This window comes from Gavialis gangeticus, unplaced genomic scaffold (assembly GCF_001723915.1).
Source record: "Gavialis gangeticus isolate Ggan-Ray unplaced genomic scaffold, GavGan_comp1, whole genome shotgun sequence".
Classification (NCBI taxonomy): domain Eukaryota; kingdom Metazoa; phylum Chordata; order Crocodylia; family Gavialidae; genus Gavialis; species Gavialis gangeticus.
In genome coordinates this window covers 7,595,507-7,608,005 of record NW_017729016.1, presented here as the reverse complement: position 1 = coordinate 7,608,005, position 12,499 = coordinate 7,595,507, and the positions used below count along the sequence as shown (strand labels likewise).

The 12,499-nt window shown below is 55.9% G+C and overlaps 1 protein-coding gene across 1 annotated transcript in view; it reads right to left on the bottom strand.

Moving 5' to 3' along the window:
• The window catches only part of KDM8 (lysine demethylase 8), a 75,677-nt gene that overhangs the window by 23,068 nt on the left and 40,110 nt on the right, over positions 1 to 12,499 (bottom strand). Inside the window, exons 2-4 of the mRNA XM_019512594.1 lie at positions 4,212 to 4,361; positions 1,842 to 1,975; positions 991 to 1,073 (exon numbers count right to left, since the gene is read on the bottom strand). Of these exons, the coding sequence (XP_019368139.1) occupies positions 991 to 1,073; positions 1,842 to 1,975; positions 4,212 to 4,361 (367 nt within the window). The remainder of the gene's footprint in view (positions 1 to 990; positions 1,074 to 1,841; positions 1,976 to 4,211; positions 4,362 to 12,499) is intronic.

The window sequence follows — 12,499 nt, the reverse complement described above, 5'->3', positions numbered from 1 at the left end:
CCTAACTAAATCCTCACTCACTCTAGGCCCAGGTGAGCCTCCCCCGGGGCCCGAAGGGGGCCCAGCAGGGAGGTGGCAGTTCTGGTCCTTACTGAGGAAGACAGAGGCAAAGAAGTTATTAAATATGTTGGCTTTGTCGTCTGGCGTGACAACCAGATTCCCCGTCTTGTCCTGAAGGGCCCCTTGTGATATGAAATTCATATCAGAGAGAAGCAGTCTCCCCTCCTCTCCCTCAGAAGAACGCACCGAGTTTCCAAACAGCGCACGGCGCCGAGCCCTGTATCGCCCACAGCAGTTGGCCTGACTGCGCTGCTGCTTAACAGCATCCGCAGGGAGCCGCGCTCGCCTCGGCTGAGTGGTTTGCTGGAGCACAGAACAACGATACTGCGGAAATATGGAGTGGGGCGCATACTGCATATTGTTTTGCACTGGAGACAACCTGACACGGGACGTTTGAATGATCAGAAGTCTAGGAAATGTGTCTAATGAGGAAATACTGGAAGAAGAATAGGTTTTGATACCGGTCTTCAAGCCTCTGAAGGGGGTGGTTGTAGATGAGCCCCTGGGGCTGCAGGGGACAGGACAAGGGGAAATGGTCTTACATTGCGGCATAAGAAACGTAGGTTGAATATCAGGAAGAAGTTTCGCACTCTGAGGGTGGTTTGGCATTGGAGCGGGCTAACCAGGAAGGGTGAGGATTCACCATCTCTGGGCATTTTCAAGAGCAGGTTAGACACACGCTTGGCTGGGCTGGGCTGGACTGGATGCAGTCTACCGGCCTCTCCTTCCTATGGCTCCATGATTTCCTGTAGTGGGGAAATGGGTTCCTCTGAACACCTCGTCCCAGGTGTGATGTGCTCTGTAGTCTGGATTTTCCACTGCTACTTTTCAGCTTTCTGACTAGCACTGTAAGAGACCTAGATTGAAACTGTTTTTTTGAAGGTCGTACTATTCTACTGAGTCACTTCTACCGTGACGCCCCCGCCCTACCACCTCCATGCCACATCTCTGCCCTTCCCTGCTGCTTCTCAGGTTGTCGCTCAGCTGCCGCAGCTGCTCCTTCCCTGCAGGACCTCCCGGCAAGGCAGAGTGGTTCAATGGGCAGCGCTGAGGCCGGCTTCCTCTGCGCCTCCCTTAACGAACTGCCTGTGGCTCGCTCCTCAGGTGCCAGCTCCTTCAGCCCTACCCCGTGCTGCAAGCCCGGCACATGCTGCTTGGGACTTTTGTGCATGCTCGTGCAGCTGTCCGGGAAACCCCCTCCCTCGCTCTTCCACTCAGAGTTTCCAGTGATGCTTTCTAGGCAGCAGTGGCTTGTGATGACTCGCTGCTAATACCCGCAAAGACATCGTAGCTGGATGTCAGCGCTGTGACAGTCTGCAGCGGAGAGTCACCGTCCTTGCGGTGGCTCCCACAGATGGGCCAACGAGTCCTCAGGCCGAGAGGGGCGGGATGCTCTTTTCTGCAGGGCAGGGGCAGGGGGTCCCTCTTTCACCCTGCGCATCTGAAGGCTGCTCGGCCTAGGCCGGAGCCCAGGTCAGGAAGCCGCCTCGGTACTGGCCTGCTTGTCTGCGGGCCCCTGTCAGAGCGGTCCCCTCTCGCTCTGCCGTGGCCGGGTCTGATCCCCTGGGGTTCGTGTGGGAGCCTGCCCGGCTGTCTGCGCTTCAGAGGCGATATACAGTGTCTGTCCTCAAGGCTGCCAGCTGGTACCTTCCACCAGCACTAATTTCATTAAAAGACCAGGAAAGCTGAAAGCGCGAGCCCAGCAGGGGAAGGGACCTCGCGCACGTCTCACAGTGCAGAAGCATGAAATGATCGTTGTTGCAGGTGCCTGGGTTTGTTACCGTCCCCGACCTTGGTTCTTCGCTGCTGATGACAAATGATGGTCTCTTTCCCAGTGAAGGAGCAAGAGGACAAGGAGATAGCTCTGCTCACTTTGAAGATCCCATATGTCTTTGCCGGCTGCCTCTTCCCGCTCCTGTGGACAGGAGATGGATGATATTGATTAATAATATGTACGGAATTAATTGTCACACCAGAGTGATTTTCCACAGATAAGCAAGTTCCTCCTGCTTGAGAGTGACAGAGCCATGCATTTCAATTGTATCTCGCAGTCGAGTGTAATTGTAAAGTGAAAGTGTAATGACGGAGATGTCTTTATCAACCTGTTCCCTGCATTGTGTTTTTATCACTGCCATCTGCTCTGCTGAGAGTGGCAGCTGCCAGGTCTCACAAATAGCTCTGTCATGTACTTTCATGTAGAACAACATATTGTCATAATTTCTCTCATATTACTAGATGGAATAACTTTAACAGGGATAAGGTGACATTAGCTTGGCGCTTGGAGTGCATTTGGTTGCTGTGCGCGGAGGACACAGGACGCTCCCTCCCCGCAGATGGAGCCTCCTGTCCCCACCTCTCCAGTCCCACTCCCCGGCATCACGTGAAACCCACTTTGCCAAAACATTTCTCTAACATCAGGCAGGAGGCATCTTCCCTCTACACAGCCTTTTTGTTGCTGCTGTTTTGCTGTGTTGTTTTTAGGTGAGCAAGTCGTGTGGATTGCTGATGTTTTAATGTTGCTTGCATAAGTGAGACCTCAAGTGCCTTTGTTGGGCGAGAAAACTAAAAATTATTATTACCGTTTAGCTGACTAGCTGTCTCTTGCTTTGTTTATTTCAGTACAAATTCGCTCGGTGATTTCTTGGTATTTGCAAACATGTTGATGCAGCTTCTTCAAAAGAAGCAAGAAATCTTTGCAGCAGTATTTACTGCCTCTCAGTTTCCGGAGCCTTGCGGAGAATATCTGTCACTGAGCTGTTTACCAGATGGCAGATCAGGTGATTTATGACACTTTATTTATTGGATTTTGTGATCTGTAGGTGGCCAGGCAATAGGTGCCCTGTCTATTAACCTACCACTGAAGACCTCTTTGCTGTGTTCAGTAATCACTTGGAGCCAAGGAGCCTGACAGAGGTCTGCTTTAGCAGGAGCCTGGGTCGTAAGGGATGAGACTGTGTAATGCAATGCTTTGCACATGCACCAACTGCCAGGGCCTCTTGAAGGTGCAGTTCCCCACAGCTTTCGTTCCTGGTCATACACAGCAAGAGCTATCATTGTACTACATAATCTCCGGTGCATAAAGTGACTTATTAACTCCCAGCATTCACGCAGCTGCAGAGGTGCCCTGTGCTGTTGCACGGACCCGTGGGTCTGCCCTGAGACATCAGCGTCACTCTTGGGGGGCAGCAGGAAGCCTGCTGGGCTTGGCTGTGCCGTGGAGCTCATCTGTCGTGCCCGGCTGTGTTTTTCCCTGGCTGAGGCTTTCTCAGAGGAGACAGGTGATCATCCGAGCAGGTCTTACCCTAAGTACCTGGCACAGCACTGGCAGAGCCCTTGCCTCCCCTGCTCTTTAACTGTACTTTGTAGCTGGGTGCACCCCCGCTGTTGTGTGTGTGAAGGGTCTGAATGGACGAGCTTCTGGGTCCCTTGGATGAATGGGCTGCCGAGGCCAGGGTGGCTCTCCCCAGTGCTGTCCCCATGTTCCCTGCGGTCCCAATGTTGTCTGTGGAGGCCCTGCAGCACCAGCGCCGTGGGTGGGAGCCTGGGGCAGTATTTACGTGACGCTCCAGGAGGTGCCTGCTTCCCATTTCACAAGTGGATTTACATACTGTGCAGCTTTTGTGATAGTTTTTAATCTTTTAAAATATATATTATATATTTTAAAATAAAATAGCATTAGCCTTAGAAAGAGGAAAGAAGGGTAATGTCCGGAATTGCTCTAGATTGCTGAGTAATTGTTTATCACAAATAAGAGCTTCTGCACCTTTTATTTCAAATGGTTTTAGTGATTGAAAGGTTGGATGCATTCATTTATGTATTTCGGTGTATCCTTTAAAAAAGTGTTTGACAAAATCAGAGGGTTATAGGCTAAAACCTGTTATTAGCAGAAGGAAGCCTGAAAGAAAAGGGAGCTCAATGGTGTGGTTACAAAACCATTGCAAAGAAAGGAGGAAGCACTACATTTTATTGCGCAGAGTTGTTGCCTTTGCCTGTCCCGTGGAGAGAGGGAGGAACCCCGAAAAGCAGCTAACCCTTCTGGCCGCCACACGCAGGCAGCATCCGGGACTCAGGGTCTTCAGGTGCCGCGCTGACTCGAACCCTCTTTCTGTGTTGGCAAAGCACCGGAAATCCAAGGTGCGTGAGGCACTGACACCCTGCGCTGGAAATCTTCCTCCGTGGGCTGGGCCAGCACGCAGGGGAAATCAGAGTCCACGGGCCCCGTCTGCTCCGTGGTGGCGGCTCCGCGACGGCCCTTCAGACAGGCGTCCAGCACCTCCTCCAGGCAGTTGCAGAGGACCCATCTGGGGCACAGCGTGAAATGGGGGGTGCAGCACAAAGCAGAGCCCCCTGTTTGGGACAGACCTGGCCTGGTGCATTGCAACAGCCACCCGGGATTGCGTGCCCGCCTGCAGTAGAGAGAAGGAGGGAGCACGATGCTGGGGGATGAATGTGGTGGAGGTTCAGGGAACAGCAACAGTTCATCTCTGTGCAGAGCCCATCCAGGCAGATGGAGAGGGATCACTTTGCCTCCTAGCGGGACATGGCTACCTCTGGGGTGGATCACAGCAGCTACTTCACAGAGCACAGCAACGCCATGCAGCAGTTTACAGCAGGTAGTGAAAAATAACCACAGAAACTGCAGGGAAAAGTTTTGAATGCTAGAACTTAATTATCCAAGTTGCAGTTTAGATACTCACCTAAGGGTCCTACTCTTGCAAGAAGTGCCAAGGGATGTTAATGTTGCTAATGCCATATTGTAGGTGTAAAAGCTGTAACACTCTGTGTAAGCTCTTTCTAAGCTCTCCCCACTGGTGTGCAGCTGTTTCGGGTTGCACCATGGCACATGAAACACATGGCACCCATGAGGGCATGTGCTGAGCAGCATGTGTCACCTGGAGTGAACTGGGGATCACGTCACTGGAAAACGCTGGCGCGGAGGGAAGGTCAGGCCTGGGCTGAGTGTGAAAGTGCGACATTTAGTGCCCTGGCCAGTCTCTCCCGGCTGCCCGGACCTGCCAGGACCCTCGAGCAGAACCGTGTTAGCGACTTGCACGTCTGCGTGGCATTCGCCTCTTGACACGTCCCAGCAAGACGTCGTTCTCGTATTAATGGATTGTATTGTAAAACTGCAGCACCAAGGGAGCCAGTCCATTAGATTGAGTCATGAAGAAAGCAGGTCTGGGGAATTCCTTTTAGCTGCCGGCACAGATGAGAAATATCATTGCTGGAGAGACGTGAAAAATAAAGGCATTAAAAAGGAGCCATGAGCCAGGGTGGAACGTGTGGCTCCGACTCCTGCATCACTTCCGTCCAAAGCGCAGCAGGCTTCGAAGTGCTCAGCAGGTGCCCGGGGGCCAAGGAGCAGCCCGAGGAGCGCGTGGCCGCCCACCTGCCAGGAAGGTGTGGGATGTGCACAGCTTCGTTAACAGAAGAGCGCGAGTGGCCCTGCACAGAGCTCCTTGCCTGCCTCCAGTCGTCAGGTCTCTCTTCCAGCTGGGCAGGAGCTGCCTGCGTTGTCGGGGCAGACCAGACAGAGGAGAAAAAATCCCTGGAAAGTTCCCTGGCATTTAAAGACGTTGCATGGTCTTGACACGTGAGCCAGGGGCTGCGAGCGTGGCGAGGCCGTTTTGAGGGTTCATCAGGGATGCTGAGACCGGGCTGGGCTTGGGGATGTTTTAAGCTGCATGTTGAGCCAAGGGGCGAAAGCGCCATTTCCAGTAGCCGGGTCCCAGGGCCCTTCTCCTCCCGCTCAGTTCCTGCACCGCTCGGAGCCGGGTCCAGACCGAGCGTCTCGCCCTGCACCTGTTCCTGTGCCCTGCTGCACGTCTGTGTAAAAGTATACACTGTTATTTGTGTCCGGACAGCGCAGCCATATTAATGAACACAATATAATCATTCGGTGTATTGACTTTTGATTCTCTGGCTGTATTTTAAAGATATTTTAAAGGCTTTGCTGGAGTTTGCATGAGCTTCGGAAATTAAATTTAGGCTGTGATTTTATTACCCTTTTTATTTAATTTATCTTAACTGTTGCTTTCAAGCTGCGAACCAGCTGTTGACTTTGAAAAAACATTGTTCAATTTGAAAGGAGCATTTTAAAGCTTAATGTAATGGCTGTAAGTAATCACTACAGCAATTATATTCTCTGGTGTTGTGCGTCACTATAATAATATTGGAGTTGAGAGAAAATGCAGAGCGTTCGGGGAAGAAATGCATAAAATCCTGACTCCTCACCCTTGCCGCAGGCCCAGCACGTGCCCCCCGACCCTGCTTCCTCCCCAGGCCCTGGCAAAATGCCCTCTGCTCTCCTCCCCTCTCCCCCCAGGGCTGCTTCTAGCTGCCTCCCTGCGCCAAGAGCTTCGTGCCGCTTCGGCCCCTCTGGTGCATGCCCACGCTGCCCCGCATTGCGCCTTGCTCTCGTGCTGCCGGCTGGTGGAGCCGGCCGCTTGGCCGATGCTCGCAGCGGGACCCCAGCGCCACTCCCTCCTTCTTGGGGTCTCGGGGAGAGCATGGTCCTGAGCCCAGCCGGCGCTCTCCCACCCTGGCAGGACATCCCGCTCGTGGGACCCCTCATGCCTGGGGGATGCTCGCTGGCCCTCCGCCCTCCCCGTGTGGTCCCACGTCCTTCAGACCTGACCGGGACCGTGGAGGTTCTTGTCTTCATCTGGGCAACTGCAGCACCAGAGCCGCGGGCCTGGGTGAGATGCGGAGCTCACTGCATCGGGCTTGCAGAATCAGGACAGAGCTGAGCGCCCCGCAGCCTGACGCCCAGCACCGCTGTGCTCTAGACCTGAGTAACCAGCTGGAGACGGCTACGGAAATGGCTCGGGGCTCGAGACACTCCTCTGCTTCGAGAAGGAACCTCCTCGGTGGCTCGTGAGCTGTTGCCTGGGCCGCCTGTGCAGCTGCCCTGGGGAAAAGCCGTCCTCGTTGCAGCGGCCGAGGAACGAGGCGCAGCCCGGGCTCCTGATCTGCTCTGTCTGCAAATAACGTGGAGGTGCCACGCAGCTTCCCCTGCTCTCCTCTGTCCGGGAATCTCTCTCTGTAACGGTTTAAACCGAGGTCCCGGGTTAATATTCGCCTTGTGCTGGGAACGGGCTGCGTTTCACAGTGAGTAATCTGGGGCATGCTTTAGACTCAGCTTGTGTTTTGAAACCATACTGTGCTCTATGAAGACAGCCTGACAAATTGCACAGCCGTGTGCTGCTGGCCTCCTGCCCTCCTTCCCCAGGGTGCTCTGGGCAGCCGGCTCAGGCCATATATTGCGCTAGTTCATCGGTTCCACTAATGGCTGCTTGAAGTAATAACGCAGCTGGGGGAAGCTTCGTGCAAGCTCGGATGCAGCAGTGCTCTCACCCTTCCCCTGAAATTGCTTTGTGGCAAGGTATCGTGCTTTGGATGCCGCTGGCTGGGGCTGAGCCTTGTTGTGGGCAGAAGGATCGGGCTGCAGGATTTCTGCCTGGCAGGATGTCGGCTCCTGACAGGGAGGAAAGGGACCAGCATGGGGCTTGGAGAGAGGCAGGAGGCCACAGGCACTCCCAGCAGTGACGGTGACCTTGCTTAGGGGAGGGAAGGAAGACGTGTGCGTTAGCAGTGGTGCTGGTACTGGCGCTCGTGGACAGTAGTCATGGGCATGGGATTGGGCTGCTTACTACCCCCATCCCAACACACACACAGCCGTGTGCATTCAGTGAGACGAGCTAATGAGCTTCAGGTAGATCGGCAGGAGAGGCAGCGAACAAGAGTGAGTGAGTGGACATGAAGCAGGTTCTTCCCTTGGCAGTGAGCAGTCCCAAGAGGCTTCAAGGTGCCGCGGGAAAGCACATGCCAGAGCCCAGCTCTCTGCAGACGCCAGGCTCGCTCCAGATCTGAGCACACGACGAACCTGCAAGTGACGGCAGGGCTGGCACACAGGGACCCAAGCCGGCTCCGCATCGCTGTGGCAAAGGCAACGTGACTGGTGCATTACATGTATCTGAAAAACAAAGAAGCAGGAAGAAAGGCAATGCGGGGACGGAGGGGGAAAGGGAACAGCGTGTTCTGCAAAGTTAAAAGCTCAGTCTGCGTCCCAGGGTATTTTTAATGTAGCAGAGAGCAATTCCTCTGGGTGTAGCAAATGAGACGCATAAAATGTAATGCCCTATGAAATCACAAAAAAGGCGTTTTCAACAGACGGAAAAAACAACTTCAATACAAAAATAAAAATCGATAGACTATGCCTTCGGTAATCCACATGCCGGTAGCACTTCAACAGTATCCATTACTGTCGGTAAAGTATATTTCAGTTGTTAAATGCTCTGGCTGATCTGTCATCATCTGGAATTTAAAATGATGCCGCGTCCTACGCTCTTCCAGCTTCTTCTCCATCAGGAATTAAGCAACATGTATGACAAATGGCTCTTGATCGACCTGGAGGCTCCTAATCCCTGGTGCTCCCGGCCCGGTGACGTGCAGAAAGAAGGGCCATTAGCATTCAGTGGTGCTGGGCTTGGATCTCTCCCCAGCCCTCCAGCCACTAGCCAGGGATGCAAGGAGCCCGTCGGACACGTTCTGTTCAGTGGAGAGCCGTGCGGCTCATTTGTGCGGCTTGGAGCAGGTTGCGGCGCCTCATCACGCAGGAGGTTGTCCTTTCCTACTGGCAGCACTAGCATTCGGGGAGAGATTTTCCATGTTGCACAGTCCTCAGTGCCGTTCAGCTGGGAAACCGTGGTGAGAGCAAAGTGTGGACAGCGCTGGCTCTTTGCAAAGGGGATACGTCCACAGCGTGGTTGCAACTGTGCCTGTAGGCTCCTGCAGACCCACCGGACCCGGCTAGCTCAGGGGCTCCCACGAGAGCCGCTCCAGCGGCGTAAGCTCCGTGCAGCTGCAAAGCCCGCGTGAGACGCTGGGTCGGTCCGTAGGAAGGAGCCCGCGTGGTGCTCCCACGTGGCTGCAGCTGGAAAGCAGCCCCTCTCTCCACTTCTGCCCTGGGCTGCCTCAGGGCCTCGTCCAGGGCCCCTTTCACTTCCATGATTTCTTCCTTGTGGCCATCTTCATGAGGCTTCTTGAGCCACATCTCCCACCTCAGGTGCTCTGGGCCCGCCGTCTGTCTGCGTGCCTTGCCCACGCTCTCCTGGGCCTGGTGCCATGCCTCCGGTCCCTGCGTGTGTGACGCGTGGCATTGCCTGCAGCACCCGGCTACCTGACGCTCCCCCGTCGCAAGCTGGGCTTCTGTCGTGTGTCTGTTTTCTTGGTCCCATCCCTGCCCCTTCGCACATGCCTGAAACTGCTGCTCTCTGCTCTTTTTAGTGTCTAGGCACTCCTGTGTGCCGCTCTGTGCCCGCCACTCGCCAGCCGTGGCCACACAGCAAAGTAGCGCTTTGCCGGGGACCCGGCACCCCTGCAAGGAGTGGGGCCGTCCCCAGGCCGAGGAGCGCGTGTCCCTCGTGGAATCCGGCTGCCGAGCGGTCTCCATGGGGCGGCCTTGCGCGCTGCCCGTCCTGCTTCCTCGCATGCGGCAGGGCAGGCGGTGCCAGGAAATGCAAAGGGGATGGGAGCTGGGTGTGTCCCCCTCCCCCTGTGCCGTGCTGCTGACGGAGAAGGAGCTGGATCCCGGCTCGCTCCACGGGAGCCTCCTCATTTACATGCATCAGAAACAATTTATCTGAACTTAATTAATCATAGTTTACATGCTAATAACCCTTGAAATATTTTTATGGGTAAATAATGGATATTCCCTGCTGTGGGGGGATTTGCGGGTTCCAGCGTTCAGGCACTTCGCCATCTACTTCCCATTAAACGAGCCGGGAGGGAGACCCAGTGCCACTCGCGGGAGAACAATTAGCAGCTGCTGTGGCCTGGTCTGGGCCTGGTCTCATGCCACAGCGACCCTAAGGGGACCTGGCTCCTCAGCGCCTCGGTGAGCGGGTGTCGCAGAGCCCGTGCTTGGGAAAGGCCCCACGCGTGCTCCGAGGGGAGTCCCGGTCTGCGTGACCCCGGGAACCTGGCGGCACTGGTGCGCAGCGGGGCCTCCAGGCGCGTGCAGCAGAGGCAGGTTGGTGCTGGCTCGGCACAGGGTCACGCGCATGGGCCGCGGACGGAGCCCTCTGCTCCCGCCATGGGAGGCTGCTCGGACGGACCGAGATGCAGGCGCGGGTCCATATCTGCTGGCAACTGGAGCCCCGGACTGATCAGGCTCCTGGTGCCCATCGCCCGAGCTCTGCTGGAGCCAGTGGGACGACGGCGCACGGCACTGGCTCAGCACGGGGCCCCCGTCCTGCCCAGCAGCCACCAGCTCTGCTGCCGGAGCTGTTGCCCAGCCCGTGTCCCAGCTGCAGTGAACGCGCCCTTGCCCAAGAGCCCGCGGAGCGTGCACAGCCCTGCCGGTGCTTGGGCACCTGCCTGCCGGGCACACGGAGCGCCGTGCGCCGGAGCCTGGGGGAGAAGCACTTGCTAATGAGGACACTGTAGTCACTTGGCTGTGATTATCATAAGTGCTGGTAGATAATTGTATTGTTCCTAATTTATGTTTCCTTTTCCTCCCCTGTCTTTGGTGTTTTCTCTTTTATTTAATGCTGTATTCTCTGTTGTAATTACTTCTTTAATCTGCGATGTCGCTGTCTGACTGGCACTCCGGGCTCCCAGCCGCCTCCAAGGCCCGCATGGTAAACAAGTTGTGGTGTCTCAGCAGCAAGGTTCCTGCCGCAATAACTCCCTAAATAAATAAATGGCAAACAAGATATTGGAAAATAACGTTAAATAACATCTGAATTCCTGGGGAACTACATCTTACATCTATGTTAGGCACAAATGAGTTCAATGTGAATAATGCTGTTGGAATGAAAAACAAGGGAGCGCCAGTCACCGGGCTCTGTGGACGGAAAGCAGAGAAGAGGCTGGGAGATAAATAAGGATAAAATGCAAAGGTGTCCCCAGGAGGTAGACGGGACCAGGGACTAGAAGGGATGAGTATCATTACCGCTCATCACAATGCACGGGCTCCGGGAGGCTTGGCAGGAGCCAGGGGCAGGCTGTCACCAAGTCAGACTCCGCGCCCCAGGACCTCGGGGGCAGATGCGGGCTGGAGCAGGCCAGGGGCAAGCAACCAGCCCCATGCTACGAGATGGGGGTGCTGCCTGGCGGCTGCTCGCCCGTCGCATGCAGCTCTGCCTCCCTTCCCTGCGTGCTGTACTGGCTGCTTTCCACATGCTCCAGGCTGTGTCGTTCGAAGCTGCTCAGTGCAGTCTGGTTAGTCAAAGCTTGCAGGGATCTTCTCTGTACGCCCCCTCCTGCACCCCAGCTCCAGCCCCGCGGGAGGGCTTGTCCACTGTTCCTGGCTCTCCTCTCCCGGGGCAGGGACACGGGCATGGGCTGGGCCCTGGGATTCTGCTGCCATCCTGGGCCCGTGCATGCGAGTGCTCCTGCCACCTCCCTCCCTCTGCGCCCTGGGATCTGACTCCTCTGCCGCTGCTTCCGGGGAAACGGTCTCTGCTCTGCGGACCCCAGCCCCTTCCACGTCGGCTGGACCCGGATTGCACCATCGTCCCCCGCGACGCAGGGAGCAGAGCACGCGGTCCTGGCCGGTCTCTGTAGCGGGGGCTCCCTTCTTTCGCCCCAGGGCCTCCTCCGCACCCTTCCCACACTTGGTCAGAGGGTGCTCCAGGGGCAGGTGCCCGCTTGAGCGCTGCCTTTTGCATCCTCCGGTCTCCCAGGCACGTGGATACGGCGCTGCAGCTCTTCTGTGCTCTGGGCATGATGCGCTTCGAGAAGCTCGGCCTCCCTCGCAGGCACAGTAGGCACTAGAGATGAAGGAGCAGCCACATCCTCAGCCACAACCTCCGTGCTACAGCTTAGCCTGGCACCAGGCTCGACTTCGGGCACTGCAGTGGTGTCAGGGAGGTGGCTTCAGGAGTGCCTGTGGCTAAGGAGCGTGTCAGGGGCCGGCTCGTGTCTTCGCCAAGGGAAAGATGGTTTTTCTTCCTTGCCGGAGCTCAGCCTCGGATGCTCCGGGCTCGGGCATCCACCTGTGGGCATCCCAAAGCCGGGAGGATGCCGTACGCCGGCTGGATCGGCTCCGGCTCCTGAAGAGGGCAGTGTGGATTAGCTGATGCTGCCTCGCATGGCAGGTTACTTTATATTCCGGCCATGTCCAAGGCAGAGCTAGTGAAATGTAAAAGAGCATTGAAGGAATCGGTAGTAAAACTCTTGGCTCTGTGATAAGACGCCTGGGTTGGGCAAACAGAGTTATCCACCATTCCTCCAACGACAGGGAAATATCCCTTTCACCAGCAGTTTCCTACCTCGCCACGAGCTGCCTCTGACATGAAAATGAGTGCAGCTGCCCCAGCTCAGTATGCGCCGTCTGCCCGGCCTGCTCCTCTCCAGCAAACAGGCCAAGCAGGGGGGAACTGGAAGGAGCCCACAGCTGGGCTCGCCCTCATGCATTTTCCTCCCTGTTTTA